General features: G+C 36.1%; 1 protein-coding gene across 16 annotated transcripts in view; it reads right to left on the reverse strand.

Annotated features, from left to right (window-relative positions):
• The window catches only part of UBR5 (ubiquitin protein ligase E3 component n-recognin 5), a 78,951-nt gene that overhangs the window by 44,313 nt on the left and 9,762 nt on the right, over positions 1-24,876 (reverse strand). For 12 of the 16 annotated variants that reach the window (XM_085221517.1, XM_085221514.1, XM_085221513.1 and 9 more), the window contains exons 2-12: positions 21,464-21,508; positions 20,860-20,941; positions 20,600-20,676; positions 19,711-19,830; positions 16,281-16,470; positions 14,087-14,246; positions 8,015-8,164; positions 5,830-6,041; positions 1,851-1,967; positions 1,659-1,769; positions 766-920 (exon numbers count right to left, since the gene is read on the reverse strand). In XM_085221517.1, coding sequence (XP_085077643.1) covers positions 766-920; positions 1,659-1,769; positions 1,851-1,967; positions 5,830-6,041; positions 8,015-8,164; positions 14,087-14,246; positions 16,281-16,470; positions 19,711-19,830; positions 20,600-20,676; positions 20,860-20,941; positions 21,464-21,508 — 1,419 coding nt within the window. Of the gene's footprint in view, positions 1-765; positions 921-1,658; positions 1,770-1,850; positions 1,968-5,829; positions 6,042-6,695; positions 6,823-8,014; positions 8,165-14,086; positions 14,247-16,280; positions 16,471-19,710; positions 19,831-20,599; positions 20,677-20,859; positions 20,942-21,463; positions 21,509-24,876 lie in introns of those variants that run through there. The other 4 variants (XM_085221518.1, XM_085221507.1, XM_085221516.1 and 1 more) reach the window with 3 other exon arrangements.

Raw genomic sequence — 24,876 nt, forward strand, 5'->3', positions numbered from 1 at the left:
TTCATAGAATCAATTTTAAGTGCTCCAGTTCCCAACTTATTTTCAAGCACTTAATTCAACCCATGTCTAAAAAGCTACTGAAGCTCTGGGTACAATGTATAACACAGTGTGCTACTCCTAACAATCTGACAAAAATAATGCATACAGACAACGTATTAGTAACATACAATAAATTCATTCAAATTACAAATAAGTGTCAATTCTCTTTTGAGTATCTTATTTCTGAGGATTCTATTGAAAATGTTTTAATTATTAAGATATTTTAACATTCTATATATTACAATGTTTATGAGTTAGATAATTTCACCAGCAAGTTCCAGAGGGAGCATTTGATGTTATTCCTCTCTTCTTTAGAGTGGGAACACAAACAACGGACTAGAACTTCTAACAGAACTGACAGAAGAAGGTGGACCTTGGGTAAGTTTCACATTTTTAGTAAAAAAAAAAAAAAAAAAAAAAAAAAAAAAAAAAGCATGAAAAGCCTAAGAAGGTTATTTTTTTTTTTATGTAGTTCTGATACAACTAAATGCTAAAACACTTGTGTGCATCCCCTAAAAGACTAATCTTATTCTCTTAAAGACGGTGTAACTCAGCTAAAAAGCTGTAGGCGTGAAAGAAGAGAACAAATACATTATTAAAAGGGAATCTAAGCTCAAGAGGAGAGCTTCAGAACCTAAAAGAACTGCGGTCCAATAATTTTGCAACATTTCTCACAAGTAAGGACATGAAGACAGCTGCTACTACATGTAAACAATATTTACTTACCACCAGTACAAGTTATTCTCTAGCTGAGCACATGTATAAAGAGCACAACAATGTAAGGAAACAATCCGTTCTCCCTGAAGCTCTGAGTATGTCTGTGCAGTGTGTTCTAATTTAGATGCTACTGAGCTTAAAGTTTCATCCACCCAGGTAGCAACCTAAGGGAGAAAGGAATAAAGTAACAGAAGATGGAAAGAGTGTGGGGGAGATAAATTTAAAAATCAATACTGTCACTTAAAAAAGAAAAAAAAAAAATAATAATCAGAAAACATGACATAGAAAGATGACAAAAATACCGACAAGCGTCATAAAAATACAGCAAATTGCTACACTTCACCAAACCAAAAGCTTCAGAGTTTGATATTCACTCAACTGGGTAGAAAAGTGAATTCAGATAAATTCATTTACAGTACTGAAAGTTTCAACGTCCTTAGTTTTTCCAGTACTTACAGAATGCTAACAAGCATTTTTGCTCCAGACTCCACATCAGTTTCTACTGTAATAGCAAGAACTCAAGCATTTCAGGTAATGAGGTTAAACAGATATGCTTCAGATATTCTCTCAACTGTTCAACTGCAAGTCTATCAGATCCGAGTGGTTTTGGTTGCTTAGTTGGGTTTTTGCTTTCATTGCTTGTTCCTGATTGTTGTCTTGTAACAGTGCAAAAAAGTTATCAATTGGATATTTGCTCTGTTTTTTTTGTTGGTCTTTTTTATACCACAATAGGAGAAAACAAAGAGAGATGAACAAATTAGTGAAGTATTTTCCTACTACTACTGAAGCTGAAGGATCACCTTCTCTACGATACACTGCAATAACTGGAAAAAAAAAAAAAAACAAACAAACCAAGAACACCCCAGCATTATCAAATTCAGAAACCAGTGTATGTCTCCTACCTTGTTATTTTCAGTGGCAACAGTTGCTCTAATACTATTTGCAGAAAGGAGTACAATCTTTTCATTGGTTAATCCCAAGAACATGGCGCGTGGGTGGTGGAGGGAAGGATTCTTTGGAAACAACAAAACAATATTTTAGATATTCAAAGCATATAAAACATTCTGAAGGTAGGACTTAAAGACAAGTAGTACCTGTGCATTTCTATAAGGCTCCGATTCACTCCATTTCCATTGATAGAGTTCTCCTTTACTATTAACTGCCACAAGCTCAGAATACAGGGCTCCAATGGAGATAAACTTTGTTCCATCCTGCAAAAACAGACATATGAAGTCTGTTGAACTTGAAAACATATGTATTCAGCTTGTCTAAAGCTCAGCATTCCCTCAAACAACAAGAAAACCTGCGGTATTGCCGTTGATAGGGTGAGGAAGGAAAGAAAAAGTGTTTAGATATATTCTATTGTTTAATTGCAGGAAAATATTTGGCAATTAACTCTGGCCATTTTTTAAGAATTTCCACAATATTTTAAGAATAAAACACTATTCATGGAATTAGAGATGGGAATATCTCTTTATTTCTGGTATCTTAAAAACAGATTGCTTCTAAAATTCTAGCTTTCTGAAATGAATAAAAAAGCAATGAAATTCCATTATTTCATTCTTGAGCATTCTCATGAAAGTATCTAAGAATTTTCAAATCCACTACCCCATTAATAATACAATTCTATCTTCTACTTCTGAATAGAAATAACAACAAACAAGGTCAAATTTAAAAAAAAATTGGTGTGCTAAATATTATTTTAATGCGTCACTAATATCTAGCAAGCCAGTTATGTGTTTCAGTTACGGGTTTCTTCCCTCTTTTTTTCTTCTTGTTTTAACAAATGTCATACAGCATCTTCCTACTATTCAGACAGCATTGCTTTGCTCAACGCCTTGTACTGTACACCACTTGGATATTACAGGCCCCTTTTTCTCTTGCATTTGGTTGTGTATCTGTGTTACATCAACTATTCAACAGTTATAACCACACCTCTTCAAGTTTCAGTTTCCCCTTTCAATGAAAAGAAATTTCAAGTTACAGATTTGTGAACACAGATAACTTCACAAAAAATTTACTTCTGCTTATTGAGAAATATTTGCAAGGCCAGAGCATTTAACACTCCTCAGCAATGGCAGCTACAATACTTTTTTTTTTTCCAAATTTCTCTACTGGTAGGACGTAAAAATTCACTTGGGGAAAAATATAGCTCTTAAAAATAACCTAAACTAGTATAAAATCAAGCGATAGAACATTCTGTCTTCTACAGCTTCAAAATCTGAAGGACGTGCACATGATAAGTAGTGCATGTAATCTGTAGTAGAATAGAGATCTTCCACATCAGCATATTTAACTGCCTCTTTTGAATTGAAAGATAAGACATATAAGCAATTCAGCCATCTGATGGAAAGCTGAACCCACGTCAGACCCACTAACAGAGCCCACCGTGCAGTACATTCATCTGCTCCCTAAATTACAAGGCTTTCCTTTCAGCTTCAGAAATTCACCACTGGGGAAAAAAAAAAGAAAACAAACCAAAATAGGTGGTGGTTTTTGTTATCATAAACCTGGATTCACTTTTTTGTGAAAGAGTATTTATTTATTTCACTATTTTCATGCACAGAAATACAGACACTTCAAAAACTACGAGCATATCCCTTCAATAACAAAATTTATTATGTCTCTTATCAATAGTTCAAAATGCTCACCAATATTTTGGGAAAGAGAAAGATGGCAACAGACAAGGATAGAAGAAATCATAAAGAACTCTCTTTAATAATATGATAACAGAATCTAAAATTAGTTAAGTGATAACAGTTTTGCTCCAGAGGGCATCTCCCAATGCAGCACAGAACCAGCATGTGAATCCAAGTCATGATTAACTGCTGTCATATAAGAATTGCATATTCCAAAAGAGAACCTACTGTAGTCTTAACAAAACATGCTTCTATTTCATCAGCACAAAGGAGTCTTCAGAAGTTCAGCAGGAAAAGCAATTTTTCACCATGATTTTTTATTCTTGCTAATCTGTTTTATATTTTTTTTTATAAGCAGGTCTATATGACAAATTCAAAGAGACTCATTCGAAGTCTTTTCTCCCATTAAAATATCAACAGTTCTAATCAGGACCATGGTTACACACAACCACTGGTCTGATGGTTGGCAACCCTGCACATAGCAGGGGGTTGAAACTAGATGATCACTGTGGTCCTTTTCAACCCAGGCCATTCTATGATTCTGTGATAAGGCCATTCAAAAGTGTGTCAGCATGAAGATGCACAAATGACTTGACAGCCCTGGTACCATAACTGGAGTCTCATGTATTCAACTATATTCTGAGTCTGGATCAGAAAATAGCTTGAAAATGATTCAGAATTCAGACTGCTGATTAAAATCTTTACATCTATTATCTAAACAGAACATACCCACTTCCAACAAATAAAATAAAGTCCAGTTTGCACCCAACTATAGTCAAGGAGGAAAAAAATCACCATACTTTGTTACAGAACAGAGTGGCCCTGCCACAGATGTTACAGGTTTTCAGTGATAAGAGACACAGCAGTAACAGTTCTACTGTCCAATAAGATTTGATCTATTAGTTTTTTTGAATTCTTGGACATCTGACTTTACTAATTTGGTGGGAAAAAACTCTGTATGCAACATATTTCACTACATTAGTGTTTTGTTGGTACTCTACCTCTCATAAACTTAAATTTACCGTCCATCCTTACCACAGAATAATACAGCTCTGTCTCAGATGCTAAATGTGAAAGTAACAAAAAATGAAACCAGGACTGGTCATTCCGAAGCAATTTTTCACATCCTTGAATCTTTCATCTAACTTGCTTTTAACTTCCATTACTATCTCCAGCATCTCCTTTAGGACTCTCGAACCAGAAGAAATACTTGGGATGGCCTTTCAACTAAATCATCTCCCTCATGATTTATCATGGAGAACTTCTGTCAGGAAATACCACCAACAGAACTTAAAAAAGGGGTTATGAATGTTCAGCTGAAGGACAGAATAGAAGGATTGACTAATGTTGCACAAAGATGAGAGGCCCTTCCAGTAAGGCACACCTTCATTTAACTGGAAGCTAGGGATTACAAGAGTGCATACACAAAAATGTCTGTGGGAAGAAGTTCCATATACTTAAATTGCACAACTATGAAATTACATACTCTAGCAAGTTAATCCCATAAAATACATCCAATAAAAGACTGCAGTAATTATCCTAGGGCATAACTTGCTGAGTCTGCAAATAAAAAAAACATCTTGGGTGGAAAAAAGAAGGAACGAAACAGGACAAACATCTTGAAGTAGCAGAGTAATAAGACAAAACAGTAATAATGATGATAATAACGTTACGTTTTAAAAACACAACAGTGTTTTATATGAAAAACACAATACAGTATTCCTAACATGAACTAAATCTATTCTGTTATGCTAAAAACCCTAAAATCTCTCCTCCCAAGCTAGATGACCTTTTCATTCAACAATCGTGACAAAGGGAGAGGGACAAGAACTGCTAGTTTTCACTGTCACAGAAGCTCAAAGCTAATTGCCAGACAAGATCTGGCTGGGAGAGGAATCATTTGACCAAATACTCTTTTTTTTGGGTATCTACTTTTCTCAATTCGAACGCCAAAACCAAGGCAGGAATTAGAGGTGAATGGCTGTAAACAGAAATAAGATTTGAAGTTTACCTCCCTCTTCAATCTATCTATACTGTGTCTAAAGGGAAAAGAAAATTAAAAAAAAAAAAAAGGAACAGGAAAATAATAAAGCATTAAACTGAATCAATTGCTTTATGAGTTTCCTACTGTCTATTAAATTTTTTTAATACCTACGAAAGAAAAGGAAAAAAAAAAAACACGAATCTTATGACTTAAGCAGGGATGCAAAACATAAAGAAATAAAAACAGGATTAAAAAAGAAGAATTAACTAACAAAAGGAATAACTAGTTATTTATAATCTTCCTAAGCTTATAACAAAGAATATACTTTATTGCATTCTCTCTCACAAATTAAAATGAAATATTCAAGAAGAAAACACAGTATTTATTTAGGAAAAAAGAAAGGCAGGTTTATTGCAAACTGCAAATAGAATAGACAAAAATTTTCAGTACCTTATCTGGCCACCACTGTAAGTCTTCTCCTAGAGAAACAGGACTTTGAACAGGTGCATTCTTCTTGTCCAGGTTTGGCTCCCCTTCCTTACTTGTAGAGCCTCTTTCATTATCAAATGAGGCTCCATCAAGCCACCTTCGTTCACGCAAACGTAAAACGGACTCACGTTCACGCAACAGCTCAGAGTCTCTCTCTAAGGGAAGAAGGAGAACTGGTATGCAATTGGGTCACACCAGTGGGATAAAAGTAAGCCACTCTCTAGTAAAGACCCTTCAGGATGCAACTAACAGCAGTTAAATCTACTCACAAAGATTAAAAATAATAAAGTCCTGACATGCAACATTCAGTATAATAACTCTTCCAAGCATGTGTACTTTAGAATTATTAAATACAAAAACAGTAAGCTAAAAATAAAGAATTCTCACAGTTTTGTGTGCTATCAAAAATGCTATAGCACTTTTACTTGCATCGTAAGAAGCCAAATACTTGAAAAATAGCAATTTAAAGTTTTATAGTATAATATGCATTTTTGTAGTATTGTTTTTAATCAATGAAGAAACAACAAAAAAAATTCTGATCTATACTGTCTGTTAGATTCATTTATGCAAACCAAAAAGAGTATTTATTAGAGAGTTTCATAACAATCTTCCCCCAAAAAACAGTAATTTGAAAAGGTTAAAGAAAGCAAGCATTAAAAAAAACTCTTGGTATACAAGCTTGATAATCCAACCCCTTTGTTTAAAGCAATATTCTATAGGACTGGATGTAATTAATTAAAGTGCATCTGTTTTGAGTAGATCAAATGAAAACTTTTCAATAGTCAGACAAGTTTTAAAAAGGATCCTTGTAGGAAAACGTTCCTTACCAAAATGCTTCCCCTCCAATTGGCCTACAAACTGTCTAAAGGCAGTACTCTGCAGTTCGCTCATGCAGATAAATTTTTTAAATCAGGTAATCAAACTAACTTTCCAAGAGTCAACTATGCATGGAAAATAAGGATTATAAAATTCGTGGTAACGTCTTTTATAGAATAACCTTAGGAAAGGAAAAAAAAAAAAAAAAAAGGAGGAATTTAGAAGGAGTTATGTCAGATGCTGAATATTTCTACATGCACATAATGCATTTAACCTATTAAATACTTCACTTATGCTTACACAAGTCAACTGGAATTATATGCATGAGATGACCACATTACTGTATCATGGTTTCAATAAATTACGCCAAGTCTTGGGTCTTTTGCAGTATTAGAAAACTGGCAAAGTTTTTACATAAGCCAAACACAACAGCTTGTCTTACAGATATATTACATAAGATATTCTACTTCTCTTCTAGCAAACATCACTCTGACCCCTTGACTAATCATTTTGTAACTGGAACTTACTCATTCAACAATTAATATACTGAAACAGGTTCGTGAAAGGCAATAAAGCTGTACTAAAAAAAAAAGCACAGGAGAGGTTGGATTAACAGTCTGGAAATACTCTAGGCATTTGTACAATGGGTTCAAAAAGGTCCAAGTTGCTGCATGTTCTGTTTAAATGTTGTAACTCTAATACGTTTTACAAAGCAAACAAAAAAACACCTTAGTATTGATCAAGGTGTTTATATCAACAGCCAATAGTTCTCCCAATCCAGCTACAAAAACAGTTTCAAAGGAAAAAAAAAAAAAAAAAAGAGTGAAAAAAATTAGGTTTCTTCTCCCTCCCTGACAGTTAAACATTTCTTCTCATTCTACGAAGTTAACTTCTGTCATGGATTACCTCAGGAAATGTGAAAAAACACTATGTAAAGAATAACCCAAAACAGGAAAAAATTAAGAATGCTGCATGTCATGAGTTGTTGCTTATTTTTGAACCAAACTAAATATTTGTATCACATAATATATATTAGCAAACACTACAGAGTTTAAAATGAAATTTAGCATGCAGAAGTTTTACACCTTGTAACATCAACAATTAGATTTTTAACACATGATAATGAAGGTTCTTACAGAACTTACCTGCTGAGGCTCAGAATTCAATAATAATTTTGATGAGTAACAAAAAATCTACTTGTCTACTCTATATCTGACATGACATCACAGTCTATTTTCATGTTAAATTGGAATCTAAACCACCACTGTGTACTACCACTAGCTTTGCACAGTAAACTACTTATTACAAAGAAAAAAAGGTGCAAAATTACCTCTGGATGAGCCTAGCCTGGAAAGTGATGAGCGCCGAAAGGATGGATAACCAAAGTAACTAATATCTTCTGAAAACATAGCATCAGCATCAATAATGACACTTGGGTGAGCAGAATGTATGTCAGCATCCAGAAGAGACATAAGATCCTCTATAAGAGGAGACAAGGGTCTTAAGTGAATAATCAGCTACTTAAAACATCAGCTAGAGAGACCATCAACTAAATAAACATAAAAAAAACAACCTATTAGTTTAATTTCTGCTCTTCAGATTCACCAGTTCCAACTCATGTGCCTCCTACACACCCACATTTACAATCAAGCATGGTGGTCTAGTGCACAGAACTAGTTTCCTTACAAAAACTGCTCTCTGTCTCTTATCCAACCACATTTCACAAACAAGTCTTGCCCAAAACATTTTTTTTTTTCATAACCTAGGAATTCAAATTTTAGCCTCTCTTAGAAGAACAAAGACCTGGAGCGAGGTGGACACAAGTACATAGATATGCACAGCACTTGTGCACATGAAACTCTTAAAATGATCTAGAATTAAGGAAGGATGGTGAAAGCCGGCCTTTGCAAAGCCACATCTTTGATTTCAAAGACTACATTTCCTCCACTGAATGTTTCTTTCAGAGAATTACATACTTAACTCCCAAACTTTCAGCTCTTCAAATCCTCACATGGTAGCTACATTAAGAACAACAATGGTTATCTGGAAGAAAGCATTTGTTTTACACCACACATTTAAAAAAAATACCCAGGAGGATGAAAACTATATGATTTTTTGACAACCCGAGCTACTCTTAAAAACCCAAATTTCTCTAAATACTGAATTTCACTGAATTATCAAACAACTTCCCTCTGCTTACTAACCAATAGCTAGCTACCACACAAGGCTACTGAAAACGCACGTAATTTAGCAGAGCCCAATGAAATTAGCTGCCCAACGAAACAAGTAAACCAGACGACCACCTTGCCTCTACAGAATGAACAGTCCTAATTCTCTCCTTTAGCTCTACGGCAAGGGATCTCCTTGGGCCAAGGTGGGAAATCCGAATCTAAAAAAAGTCATTTCAGGCCATAAAACAAGCAAGCACCAACATACAAACAAGTGGGTATCCAGAAACTGAAAAGTTGCCTGATATCCTCACTCACGGTGAGGACTCAATTGTTTCCTTTAGTGACACGAAAGGTGTTAAGAGACATTCATACCCCTGCAAATCACAACACTCATCCTTGCGTGAGTTTACAGAGAGAACTTTAGAACTTCAATACATACCAGCCATCAGTTGTGCCCAGCAGAAATGAGTTAACATAAAAACAGAGCTATAGAAGTGAGCTCTGTGGACTTCAAAACATGCTGGGAGAGATTTTTGAGGAGGAAAAAAAAAAAAAAAAGAAAAAAAAAGTTACCCACTAAAAGCAGAGTCTGTGCTAGAAGCACAGCGTTTGGAACTGAGTGGCCCATGCAGTACATTTTAGAAAGTCATCCTGCTCATGAAGCCTCTTAAAAGAAAAAAAAGTCCTATCTGGCAAACATGCTCCACCTTACTAGAATATTTTAGATGTCTCAGGGTGGTCTTACCCTGCTGCTTGTTTTATCCATTTTGAGCCAAAACATTGAAGTAGCAGAACACCTCACCTTGAGAGCATCAACTTGTAAGATCAATAGTTCAGAAGTTGGAAAGACAGCCAATATTTTGTTGATGTTCACACACTGCTTTTCTTCCCTCTTCCCACATTCAACCCTATCACTTATTCCTAGGTACACTCCAACCTCCATACAGTCTCACAACTTGTTCTTGCACCCAGGTATGAACTAAAAAAAAAAAAATCTTGATCTCTATTAGGAACAGAATTGGTCAGCACAGAAAAGAACTCACCAGCCTTATTCAAAATGCATGGTATGTGCTTTACACTAAGCTAGAAATTCTAAGAAAATACACGCTAACTTGGAACACTAACACACACACACCCCTGGAAGTATTTTAAACATCTGAGGTTAGCCTTGTTTCCAAACAGGAGAGTTAAAATTCAAGCAATCAGATCCAAGAACCAAAACTATGCATTTTTAGCTGCATAAGCATTAATGCAAGTGAAGAAATCAAACCTTTCTTACCCTCTTCTTTCAGCTTCAAATCAGATTTTAAGTTTTCTTCCAATATTTCTGCAAGAGATCCCCCTTCTGCCATCCTCTATACCAGCAAACAAAGGTGCTAAAACCAGTAGGGATAAGAGCCAAATCCAGTCCCCTTCGAACATCACTGGAATTTTTTAGTTCTGTGAAAACACAGATACTACAAGGCTACATCCAGTTTAAGAATCCAGGTGTGGGGGCAGAGGAAGAAAAGAAAAAAAAGCCCACTAAACCTTTTCTATGACTTCTTTTTTCTGCTTTTCAGGAGAGTCCCATAAGATGATATCATTCATTTCCTGTGCAGTGAAAGATCAGAATCAAACCCCTCAAATACTAATTTAGATGTGATGATTCTGATCAGTCCATTTACGTAAGGAAGTACCTATCATTTCCTAAGTAAATTTGATTGAAAATTGGCATGAAAAACATAGCCAGGGCAGCAGAAATGGAAAAAAAAAAAAAAAAAAAAAAAAAAGGATGAAGAAAAGACATTTCCAATAAGTACATAAACACCAATTTAACTAATGAAAACATTTCTATTTTCCAATAGCTCCATGGATAGCATTAACACCATTTCCTATGGATCCATTATTTCAAGGCATTACCAACACTGATCAGGACATCAAGCAGATCTCACATCAGATATTTACACTTAAGGAGGGAATCATGAGGTCTTCCTTATTCTCAGCTGTATATTTTTACGAAACATGCAAAAATATGTCTTCAGTCTCTCCATTTCTTTCAAACTGGCAAAACTGTGACACTAAAGACAAAATTTTTGACATCAGCAGATGCCAAAATTTTTGACATCAGCAGAACTCCCAAACTCATTTCTTGATAAGTTACGTTTATTCAAGATATTACTAAACTTGACATTAATCCTCAAAAATCAAGAGGAAAAATAAAAAGCAAAATAAAAAAAGCATACTAACAAAACCATAGCAAACGTGCATGTAATTGTCCTTGCTAAAGGAAAGCCACTGAACGCCCAGGTTTTAAACAGATCCCTACACTTTGTTCTGGTTCCCACCTCTCCTCATTGCAAACCAATACAGTAAATACTGTTGATGCAAGCCAGTCTCTTCTCCTTTCCAATAAAGTGGATTTTCATTTTTTATTTTGAAACAAATCATCTCAGATTCCAAAAGTCAAAGTAGTCTGGATACTGCCAAAACCAAGTTTCACAAACTCCACTAGTAAGATCCTAATACGTGAAGTAGAAGTTACCAAGCAAATACGCACATATCTGAATTCTACAAAACCAGACACTGATAGCACAAAGCCTGGAAGAAGCCTCTAGCACAATTTGAAATGAGCAGGAAATTTTTTCTACACAACTTTGAGTCTTTGCTATGAAAAATGATTTTGTTCTATGCAGCTTCTTCCTTGATTTTTCCTCTTGTATTTGTTATTTATGAAACAAAACTCCACTCTGTTCACATTACCACCATAAAAAAAACAGGACTCGTCAGAAAAGTCAGAGTACATAAGGCTCTAGAAGTAAAATTACCAGGAGAACTTCGTTAAAGAATTTGTACAGAAAGTTTTAAGACATTTTTTATTCTCTTAAGACATTTGTGAAGAATTGTTTCTTTTATAAAAAACAAAAATCAGATGATAACCCTTACAAATACTAACAGGAACTCTAGCACAACTGATATACCAATGAAATTCTGACATAATAAACAAGAACTTATTTTCCAGCCATAGTGAAATTTCTTTCATTACGTTTACTTTAAATCAAGTGTAAGTTTCTCTTTAAAAAGCACAACAAACTTCTCTGCCTTGGGAAGTTTAGAAGAGTAACCCAAAGGGCTTAATTTAAGAAAAGCATCAGACATGCAAAAGGGAGAACATAAAAATTAGCGTACTCTTTTTAATTAAAATGCAAGAACTTCCAAAACCCCAGGGCAAGGAGCAGCCTTGTCGTTTACTTTTGTTGTGTTTGGAAGGAGTAAAACCTTTTAATTTGACATCATAAAAAGTTCTTTACCTTTCAGAATCATTTATGGATACCTGACTAAAAATAGAATGCACATAGCAGTTATTGGTTATCTACAGTTTTCTTCTATGAACTTGGTTACAGGTCCAAAAAGAACATCCAGAGGCAAGACCATAAGAAGAATGGAAATTTTATAGAGCAAAAAACTTAAATTGGTTCTATGTTGTTCAGAAGGGCAAAACGTTGTTGGTTTTATTGCTTCACACCTATAGGCAAGGTTCTCTAGCCACCAGGTTTTCTTGCAATCACATGATACAAATAGGGACTGGTAATTTATACTATGACATATACCAGCTGCGGAGTCACAACAGCACTGACCACTGCTCAGCTCCACTTTTCCTCATGTTTTGATCACATTCAGTTAAGTGCATTTCTGTGCAACAAAGTTATTTGAGTACTATAGGCAAAAAAAATAACAGACACAGAAAACACTGCAAGTTCTACAAACTGTGAATTACATCCTTGCAGACTGGGACTAAGACGTAACAGCTCTCATTTCAATTGAAACTCCACCTCTTTTCCCACAAAAACTGGGAAAATTTAGCTCAGTTGCTCTGTGCGATAAAAGGGAAAAAATATTCATACTAATCTCGTAATATAACAACATTCATCTCTTACAGGAAAGATTAGCCTAAAGAGGTGAGATGCTTTAAGAATTCAACCACGAACAAAGTCGGTTTCTAGACAGCTACCAAAGAGTGAAACTCTGCACCCTGGTTTAACCTATCATCTCAATTAGGAGAGGCAGTGCAGCGCAGGCACCTTAAAAATAAAAGCAGCTAGTTACAGGTTGTCAGATGGTCCCCTATTCACTGACTTCTATGACCCCAAGAAGTATTAAGACAACAGCTAGTGCCGTAGAAAGCTGGTTAGAATAGTTAAAAGGAACATTTACTGTGAATGCTTACTAGCAGTCATTAGTCTTTTGAAGGCAGGACCTGGTACAATTATAGTAGTAACTACTGCTTTGAATACATGCAAAGCGTTAAGAGAATTCAATTACACCAAGGTACCTAATGCTAAGAAACTGACTGCTAAAATAAAGACCCATCTTAAGGAGCAAAGAGCTGCAGCTTTGCAGCAGAACAAAAAACCTTTGTCTAATCGCATGATGGATAAGATGAAGGAAGCCCATGAATCTTCCTGGTGAACCAGATGAGCAGAAAAAAAATATCTGTTAGAAAAAACAGCAAAATGTCATTCTGACACACAGAAAGAAAATTAATATGTAGCCAGAGTTTAGATGTGCTCTTATCACGCAGTACACCTGGTACAAACAGTAGATTTGGCTGCAGTTTTCAAATGTTTGCTTGGCAAGAGTCAAGTTACCTTATTTAGCCAATGAAAAGACTGAGTCTTTCCTAAAAAAACAATTGCATGGGACAGACAATATTTCAAGAATAGCTGGACTTCAATTATAGCATTAAATCCGTATTGCCAAATACTACAGTGTTTATGAGAGGTACTTGAGATGACAAATTTTCAGTCTAACTGTAACAACTGTAAACCATTTTGCCCTCACTTAACTGCTGCACTTTGAGAGTATGTGTTAGTAGTATAAATAACATGCAGGTGACTGACTGGAAAGTTTTAGAATTAGCTTTTACAAGCAAACCACATAGCAGTCTCAGCATCTCAGCAAGCAGCAAAATACAGATGTAAGAAATGCTCATGTTACAAAGCTAGGGGTCTTAAAAAAAAAAAAAAAATCACTTTCATGCCACCCATGGAATCAACAGTTATTCTTTAATGCCTAATCTAATCCCTCAAAACATCCCACTCCATCTTTTGTTTTGTGCATCTTTACACTTTGTTCCTGAAATAATTTCTTCATTGCATACCTTGCACAGCACAGAGCATGCTGTGAGTGTTTAAATAGAGAAAAATAAGAACATACTGACATTTCCTTATCAAAAGTTACAGGATACAAACCTCCAGGAAGGTATGATTCACTTGCTGTGTCATCCCCATCATCTCCATCTTCATCATCACGACTTAACAAATTATTTACAGCCAGATTTACATCAAGATTTGTTCTCTGGAGTTCCCGAATGATAATACTTCTGGACTTCCCTTGTAAAACAACTTGTGCCTGTAAGTACAGAGAATAATTATTACTAACTATGGTCAGCTCACCATTTTTCCCTAAGATAAGGATGCTTAATTCTAGGTTTTAGTCTAACAAAAACCAAGAGAGTCTCAGAAGTTACTGACAGTACATACATGGAAAGGCTCATTTCTTTTCTCAGCATCTTGTACTAGATATTTTACTTTTTATCATTTTAATTTAGGCTGAATGATTCCAACTTTGGTGCTGCATTTCCTTATGGGTCACCTTAAGATTTACTTACTGAAACGCTTAATGTGGTAGGCAAGGAAAAACACTGAAACAATCTATTTCTGAGAATCTCCTACAGAAAGTTTCTACAGAAGAAGTGTTAAAGTATGTCAATCAGCAGATTTCTGCTGATTTCTGTTTTCCAAAACTACTCTTCAATCCCTGTCTTTTTGACACTCGATTCTCTTTCCAGTGTCCTTCAACATATAGCCACCTCCTCTGCTTTTCTTACCATTCTGTTCCTACAGGCTCACTTTCAGCAGTTTCTGAATCTTCTGGGTTTATACTAGAAAGGCATAAATATGAAAGAAACCTTCCAAATATTAAACAGAAGCATTCTGGTTTGTTCCACAAACTTTAGGCCCCAGAGCATTTTACATTTCCAGACTGACTACTCGCAGAAAAGATGACAGACTTCTGGAAGGTTACAAGCAACATGAAGGTGAATACGGAACTACTACTGGATGTTCTCATAATACTGTAAAAATGAGGCACCAAATAAAATAGTTTGGTAATAAGAAAAAGAAGGGAGGGAGGGAAGAAAGGGAAAGAAAACAAGATTTTACAGGGTACAAAGGCAAACTTTGTTGTAATATTAAATGCCAGAAGTTATTCACAGATTTCTGGTATACAGCAGAATGTGTGTTTTATACACCAGCTTTGGAGCTCTCTCCCACTAGTCCGTTTTAGACATTTTTGTTCAAAAGACAAAAGTATGCTTTTTAAAAAATAAAATATACAAAGAAAGAAAAAAAAAAGGGAAAAAGATGATAGGAATGGAAACAATGCTAAGACTTTACAAACAAGCCACATATTAAAATACAGAATAGAGTAGTGTTTCTTTTTTATGTATGGTATCAAATACATCCAGAAGCTCTCAAAAAAAAAAACAAAAACCCCACCTGGATACGAACAAGGTAGACAAAACAAAAAGCACAGCTTAAAGAAATATCTGGAGGTCACATAACTTGCTGAAAGCAGGGCTAAGTTCAGGCAACTAACACCTCCAGTATCGTGCCACTGTGCAGACAGAAGCTGCCAGGTTTTACTAGGTTTGCAATTAAAGAAGAGACAGGATGTCAGTCTGCCACTGATGTGTCTGCAGATACTAAGCCTGCTGGTTCCTATCTCATGCCAGCCATGCTACAGGCCACAGAAAGCATGTGAGCAGATTATCTTTGGCCTAGAAACTTAGCATACGTATTGTAAATGTAGCAGACCAGCAACTTGTCTTGAACTAAGAATTAAAATGCATTAATCTGTATTTTGAAACAATTTTTTCCTCTATGCTTCAAGAAAATACGTTCTACAGACTACTGAATCATGAATCACACAAAATCCATCAGTTTATCCAGGTTGTGGTGCATTGACAGGTAAAAGCAGAACAATTTATACAAGAAGATAATCAGTTCCATTTACTAAACAATTAAAGTGCAGGTTTTCATGAAGAAAATTTATTTATAAGATTAAATAGGTTGACTGTTTTTCATCCAAATCTAAAAAGGACTGCTCCTTTTACTAAAAAAGTCAGCCTGTCCCCTTTCCTTACACTCAATCAAGAAACAACTTTGTTATCTACACACTTTATATGACTTTCAAGTATTTGACTTCTTCAAATGAAGAACACATGACATACCTCATAAACACTGAACAGTCTACCAATATACCTTGTCTTAGTGAAAGTTTGGGAAAGGAAAATGCAAACATTATGCACCATTAGTACTGTGCTTTCTCCAAGGGCTATTAAAACACTTTCCTGCTCAAGTTTTTGAAAAAAAGCTCAGGTACCTGTGAAATGAGTTCCTCTGGAATGACTGATGCTGGAATCACAGGTTGTGGCTGACTCCCCAGCAGACCAGATCCTCTGTCTCTCCCTGTGCGTATAACTCTGGTCTGCCTTCGAGAATCTCGAGCTCCAGCAGATGATCTCCCAGAAGATCCTCCTCCACTTCCACCAACCCCTGAACTCCAGCGACTCCTAGAAGGATTTAGATATATTTATTCTTATAGCACCATTTCAAGAAATACGGCATCAGTGTTACTATTAATAATAACTTGTAGACTGTCTGAAAAGTACAAGAGATTGACTTCATAGGCAGATATTACTAAAGTCTCTCACAAAACTGATAAGAGCACAAGGTTATTTGATAAAGTTCTGAATCAGACAAGACATATAAAGCAGGACTCCAACTGGAAGATGCCCAGGCCAATTCCCTGAGCTTCTAAAAGCAATGATATCAGAAGTACAATATCTAACAATCAGCTTTTTTACTATAAAAGCACAAAAGCAAAGCTTCAAGGTCAGTGTATTGACATAAGGTCTCTGTTCTCCTATCTTCAAAATTCTGAAACTCGATTCACATTAATAAACTGCCTTAGACTACACTGAAAAAGATCAAGTAACAGTTTTGACTGCAAGACAAACCTGACATGAGATAGTTCTTTAATTCACATAGGTTTTCAAGAGATACTCTATTCTGGCTCTATTGTTACTGGAGAAATCAGGACGAACTCTACAGCAAAGTATGTAGAAACTGACTAAATAAGCAGCTTTTTTTTTTTTTTTTTTTTAAATAAGTCAGTATTAGAACAAGATAATAAAAAACAGTGATTTGTGGAAACAGACATCTCACCAGCATTACAACTTTCTACTAATCTTAACACCATAGAACTGAGTCAAATGAATCTGCTCTGGAAGTAAGACTAGATGTTCTGTTGTCCTGAAAAGCTAAAAGAGACTCCAGTTTGTCCTCATGGTTATTGCACAAATCAACTGTAAAGGGTATTGCATATGGTATTATTGTTATTTTAAAAATAATTTCTAAAGATCTAGTATGGAAAATCTATCAAGACAAGAGAAACATTCTCTGAAACAATATCTAAAATTCACATTAAAAGTGTATCACCTGTAGATGTAAAAGCTAATTAAATAAAAAATAACTGCCTTACATTCTGCAGTTTAAGTTAATTGCTAACATCTTTCTCCTTCCTTCTGACAAGACTACACAGAGTAACTCCAGCATCTACCTAAGGTGAGGCTCTTCCACAGACACAACCACATTTTCAGGATTCTTGTCAGCAAACACACAGACAAGAGCTCAGTACAAGACAATAAGCAATACATTGATGACATCAGCAAACGTCTTATCTCACGATTTAGAAAAAGAGCTCACAAAAAGATACTAGCAGGGGAAAGAAAAAAAAAAGAGAAATCTTATTTACAGTAAGCTGGTTATCTTGCTTCTGCAGGCTGGTAAAAGGGCTGGGGAAAGATGAGTCCTTTCTAGACAAAAACTTCTATTTCAACTCTTGGCAGGGAAGGCAGGTTTAAGAAAAGTTTACGTATTAGATGTTAATACTTGACTAGAGATGCATCTCTCTACCTCAGTGTTGATGCCAGTTGAGAGATCTAGAAGTTGAAAATATTTGTATATATCTAACAGCTCAAATAATCCAAGTGTGTCCTATCTTGACAACTAAGAGGCATCAGAAAACTCTTTTCTTTGGGGGGGAGGGGGGGGGAAATAAATAAATAAAATCACACCTACCAGCTAGGTACTGTTCTAGCTCAAATTAGATCAGGTCTGGGGACATCCACTGACTTAGTGAAAATTGCTATTTTCAGGCATTAATTTTAGTGTAACTAAAAGATAATTAAAATGTGGTTGAAACCTGTTCTTTAAAGAAAAAATGACAGGAGACAGGCTTAATTCCTTGAACTCTATAGTGTTTAATACACACACTCCTTTATATAACCTTGGTACAAAAACAGCTTCATAAAATTCACCTCCCTTTTGTTTGCAAAGTTTTTTTTTTTTCTTCCCCCCTCTATCCAGACACCTTTCAAGTAAACTTGCATTCACCTAACATACTTTAAATCCATTGTTATACACCTTTAGCTTAACAGCTCTGTGTTCCCCAACAACAGTGGAAGAAAAAAACCAAACAAACATAAGGACATAATTCTGACCGAAGCATTCTAACCTAAAGAGATTACTGACAATGAACCGCAATCCTCCTGTTCTGACATCTTTCCACTGCCCACTAGCATGACGGCCATCTTCCAAATCCCATGAGCTAATTTAAGGACTCCACCATTTCAATGTTTTAAGATTCAGTTTATTATGACAAGCACTCCCATTTAGTAGAGAAGTTACAGTATCCACTGTTACTCTATGAGTTTGGTGTGTGCATAATTTTAATGGTTATGGTCAGGTGAAAATAAATTCAACACATTCCTGATCTGAGGAAAAATATCTTGCACTTTCATCAGCAGGTTTTTAAACACAACAGTACTAATATGCCTTTAAAGTTTAACAAACAAATTTAGATTCAGAAGTACGAAAGTTTCACAGGAAGCTGGGGTGTGGGGTATCTTTCATGTAACTAATCTTCCAGCAAAATTAGCTTCTGTGGTAACAAATTCACATTGAGGGAAAAACTGTAGTTCTTCTCCCCCTTTAACAAGATGTTCATATGCAGAAAGCACAGATTCTAAAAGCAAAGTTCTTTATTATGGTTAGTTACCTCAGAAAAGCATGTTCAACTTCTTCTAAAAGTACGTAAAAATTCACTGTGATTACGTACAGATGATTTAAAACTGTTATATGGAGGGACACCATCAATTTTAAAGCTAACGATTAAAAAAATTGAGTCTATAGAGTTGATTCGGTACATAGTAAAACTTTAAAGGTCCTAAGTGATAACCTTTTAAAATGTTTCCTTCCTATTAATATGGATAAAAACCCCAACTAACAAAATGCAGTTTATTAGTTAGGGCAGGAGTAAGGGAGGGCACAATAAAACTGAGTACACAAGCCCATAAATATATGGAATGGAGACTCTTCCTGCAGAAGTGCACTCCTTTTACTTTACAACACAATCCTATTAGATAGCTTAAATTGATTGCGTCCCTCTAAAGAAACTGTATTTCACAACAAAGCAACCAAAAGAAACAGTCAGAAGACGACAACATGGCCAAAACAAGTTACTCTCCACACATACACGAAGAATGCTCCATATCCTAAGTACTGAAGGGTCACTTGCATTTCTGCCATTTTAACCAAGTCAATAATGTTTATCATTCCCTATCTATACAACTGCTGTATCATTAATGATATGTTCCCTTACACATACTGCATACAATTTATATATGTGTATACACATATACTCAAATATGGAACAAACAGATTGCAGCCTCAATCCTATCAAAACTTACCCAAGGGTGTTGCCTGCCAGTCTGCCCAGAGTTTCAGAACCAGACAGAAACCATGGGGAGTCACTAGTCCTGCCTGGCCTGGATGTCCTTCCTGCCCCTGAGCCACTGCTCAACTTTGAACTGAAAGTAAAAGATGGTAAATCAGTCACAAAACAATCCCAAATGGGTTAAGAACAAAACCTGGAATCCCAGGTCTAAATTCTCAGGGACTTAGTCTGGTAACATACCAGCTTAAGCAACACCCTTGGGGAATATTCCAAACTAATCTAACTGTATATTAAGAGGTAAACTGAAGAAAGAAAATGGAAAGCATGTCTACTAGTTCGTATGTACACCAGCAATCCGTAACAGCACAGCTGCAAATACACATTAAGCTAATCAGTGATTTGAGATAGCCACTGTGTTTTCAGTTAGAATCAGCAATTATCATTTGTACACATACGCTACGTAGACCTGAGCCTGAATTTGCTTCTTCGAGATTAATAAGCATTTTACATCCAAACAGTAACTGTTACATAGTCCTGTTGAGGACTTACCTGGAGCTGAAAGTAGCAGATCTAGAAAGTCAGCCTTTCCAGATGGGACCGCTTTCAGAGTAGATTCTACAACGGGCTTAACACTTTAAAACAATTTCTTTCATGATGACTATTTTTGGTGGGGTATATTTCTTTAATTTACTGACACCCTGTCTCACTTATGTTTTAGAGCCAAATCTAGCGTTTATTCCTACACCAGTTTGTCAAGCTAGGCTGTTTGGCTGCATCACTGTAACTGTTATGTATCTATCAAAATACCCATTCCATAGGCAAACAAATACCAAACCAAAAAAGCAGTCAAGCTGCTTATACACTTCAAAGAAACATTTAATATAAAGGAAAGTGTTTCTTACCCATCGCTATTATCAGGTTTACCCAATTCCAATCTGTCTGGCTGAACTGAAAAACCAATCCTGCAGACTCTACCATCCTATATTTAAAAACAAGAAAATCAAGCGTCCAAAATTGAAATGCAAGACAGCGTTACAGGAAAAATAAAGCAAGCAAAAACAAGTTTCCGGCTGCTGAAGAATATTTATCAATTTGATGTCTGAAGAATTAGTTTTAACTCTACAGTATCAAATTAGTTATCTGAACAGATTGAATCATTTACCTCAAGAAGAAATGCAGCATGATTTGGTCCCACCACACACTGTTTAATAGTAGCCTGTTCCAATACATTCAGAGGGGGGTGGCTGAAAACAAAAAGTGAGCATGTATAATATTTTTAAACTTTTGAAGCCTGGAAAAACAAAACAAACAACAAAACAACCACAACAAACAAAGAAAGCAAACAACAAAGAAACAAGTGGCATATGGGAGGAACAGTGTGTAGCAAAGGTCACTGATAAATGCATTCAAGAATGACTAAATGTGTGTATCAGTTGAAGCAACTGCGATGTGTTCCCAGGTATTAAGAACAGAAAATGTAGAACAAAACATTATAAGATGACAGATTTTTCATTTAATTTGACCATTAATAAACAGTAAGTGCTATACTTCAAGAGTCATTTGATAAAGTGGGTATTTAATAATTTAGCTTGTCATAACTGAAAATCTAACATATTCACCTTAATAAGAATTCTCTTACGTAAGGCATTTCTGAACATTAGTACTAGTACTGAAGCTTTAAGGCTACAGATACAATACAGTCTTAATTCTTGTTGGAAATATCATACTTTCCTAAATTACTTACAGCATCGTGTAATACACCTTACCTGTTTAAATTATATTTGTTCAGCTTTTCTGATACTTCCCTTAACCTGAAAAAAAAAAAAAGAAAAAAAAAGGAGATGTTAGATGTTATTTGAGAAATATCCTCTATTGTACATAACAGCCACTTAACTGGCACAATTACAACATGATTTTGTATAGTTGGCAGGGATACTTCAAGATACTACACATTGATTAAATAGAACATCTAAGTCTCACATTTAACTATTAACAAATAGCTGAACAGTAAACAAATCTGATGACATTACAGTAGGGGACAGTGAAAGTGCATTATTGGAATCAATTTACTGCAGATGCAATGAAGCTTAATATAAATGCTACTCACTGCTCGGAGTCTACATCAGAAATGAGGGTACTCAGTTTCAAGTTAAGTTTTTGTTTTGAAGATTTTTTGTTTTAGAGTGTTACCCTTCTACCTACTACCTTGCCACAGAATCCACGTTCTCCTGCATTTTGGTACCTTTTACAAGTCACTATCAGAACAGTGCCTTGTTACAGTCATTAATAACTTCACAAACAAGCAGAGGAAGCAACAAGCACTAACTCTAGATACGTTTTTACTTCCTTCTAATGAGTGCCAATGCAGAATCCCACAGCAGACATGATTTCCATGTTCTAAGGAATCCAAGTACGTGGCATGTCTGAGCTAAACAGTAAGCTCCCCAGAACCAAATGGACAGGAAAGTATATACAAAAGCCAGCATCAAAAGGCACAAATGAAAAACTGACAAGCAGAAAAAATAACTCAGCCAAAACTCATCATCTTCTATGGGATTATTAAAAGTATTACATTTATTAAAAGGGAAACTGTTTTCCAAAAGAACCTCCAGCTCACTTGTACGGTACGTCTGCAAAGTGGAAGATAAGAACCCAAAAAGTTGGTCAATCCAAAGACCACTGGCTGCTTATCCAGTACAGAGTCCCAAAATAGAAACCAATACAGTAATTCCTACCCTTACCACTGACCTAGAAAAGATGTTCTCATAATACCAGGTAGGCATTTCAGGTAAATCTTGGGCTTCTGCCTTCCAAAATACAAGAGATCTGAAAGAGTTCCTACAGATCTTTCAAACTTATCTAGAGCATTTGCATTATAGAAACTAAAAAAAAAAAAAAAAAAAAAAAAGAGATGAAGCCTGTAAAATAAAAAAGTCTTCTTAATGAAAGGAAAATCTTCCTAATAAAAGACTCTTCTTTGTTATGTTTATCTTAATGCCAAGTTATCAAGTTAGGTTATCAAGTAATCAACTCCACAGCAGCTGGGGGGAAGATGGAGAGGTGGAGGGGAGAAAGAAACCACGTGTCTGTTAGAGAAACAAAATAATTTATGCTGACAGAAATAGCTTTACACTCAATACAAGCACAAAATAGAAGTATCCCAGTGAAAGGGGAGCAGGCAGGAGGCAAACACTGGCAGCCACGCTCTGCACTCCCAGCCAAGCTGCTGCTCTGTAAGGGGGCGCTGGCAGCGTCCCAACTACCAGCCACAGCTTCTTCACACAGAGAAGGGAAGATTCCGTGGAGGCCACGTCCAAAAGGCAACTACTGAACGTGAACTTTATATCCCACCTGTGTAGAAGGTACCCCATACAAGTTATGAATTACTATGGGATACTGAATGAAACCCCAAAGATGAATGCCACATAGTTCACAAACACTGTGAAGTCCTATAAACAAGCAGGGATCTGCTACATAACATATGGCTAGGTAAACATCCTTGAGGTTCCACATCTTAAGCGTATCACCAGGAGTTTCCAAGGAACACTGACTAGGTCTCTGTTAGCACTCCTCCTCTTGGCAAGCAGGAATGGGAAAACCACCTCTAAGTTCACAGCATTGCCTGAAGAAAAGCTGGCAGCACATAAAGTAATGCTTCTCTGGGAACAGTTATTAATGGTCTACCCGCAACATCTAGCTCCTTTATGAGCTTTATGTCATGACTATAGTAAGAGACTTATCCAATTTGTAAAAAATCATAATCACCCTTTTTTAACTTGTTACAAAAAAAAGTGATAGGGAAAACATTCAGCAAGGTAAGAGTTGCATGCTCTGTGAGACTGTCAGCAATGCCAGTCTGAAGAGCAGATCTACCTGCAACAAGTCAAGATCAAAAGAGAGCTAACTTGGTTAAGAGAGCTTGCTGACAACACCTAGAGTGAGAGAGCTGGTTATAAGCTACAATACTGAAAGTATTACACTTGCACAAACCTCCCCATCTGTTCTGCAGCTGCTGTAACAGGCTTGAACCACAAGGACTTGCGTTTGTTACAGAACGTCACTAAGTTTAGAAAATACAAAAGCCCCGACCAAACAAAAAGCCAGGGGGAGTTCAGTGCCCTGTCCCTCATCCCTGTGCTGCCACTGGGGTCTGTGCCAACCACAACCACAGAACTCAGCCCACTGAAAGGTAAGCATAAAAACACCATGTTGGATGTTCTATGCAGAAAATGTGTTTGTGCAATTAAAATTCTAAATCATTTCACAAAAACTGTTTCCTGCAGCAATCCATTACTCTGCTTGCAGAGCTGCTGAGTATTATGCTACAGACCCTTCACAGGACAAATGTTTAGTGCAGCTTTAAGATCGGGTTAACTGTAACAGTGAGATTCCATCATCTTCTCTGATGGTGTCCTGAAAGCAGAAACAGAGGCAGAGATGATTTAATCAATTCCAACACTGAGATCTCTTATTCAATCTTTCTTATCTCTGATCTCCAATATGAATGTCCAGAGAGGTTAAGCCTTAAAAAGCAAAATCTCACTAAAGGCAGTTAAGCCATTTCAAAGGATAAAGGCAGAAGCACTGTGTGTTTGGCTCACAAGCATATTTTTGGTGAAATACACTGGACAAAATGTCAGTGTCAATGGCTTCTGAGTTAAGATGCACGTTCTTTCAATAGTCCAGCCAAAACTGATGCAAAATCAGTTGTGAAGAAAGACAAGCAGTCAGCCTGCCCCAGCCATGTCAGGATTTCCTTCATTTCCGTTTGAGCAGCTACAACTTCCAGCTTCTTCAAACTTATCAGAAGAAAAAGGAGCTACACTCACATCAAGCAACCCAAAAGGCTCCAGGTCAGGACCACAGGAGTTCAGCCTTCACATGGGGCTCTCTATGCACCAGAAGTTGTTATTTCTCTCAAAATACACTTATCTTTCCAGAGAAATTTATCCGAGGAGGCTTCCATCTGTGCCATCTCACCACAGAAAATCAAGCAAGGCTCAGAAATGCAAGAGAGCTGCAGAGCAAACTCAATTCATACTACCATGTACAGTAATGAAGTTCTCCTGTAAATTTTAAAGCAATTTTACTTAATTTACACAAGTGCTGAAATTCACATAAGTTAAATTTCATTTCGTAACTTTTATCCAGTTGATAAGAATGGAAGTTTTCTTCATGA

This window comes from Meleagris gallopavo, chromosome 3 (genome assembly GCF_905368555.1).
Source record: "Meleagris gallopavo chromosome 3, MGAL_WU_HG_1.1, whole genome shotgun sequence".
NCBI classification, from domain to species: domain Eukaryota; kingdom Metazoa; phylum Chordata; class Aves; order Galliformes; family Phasianidae; genus Meleagris; species Meleagris gallopavo.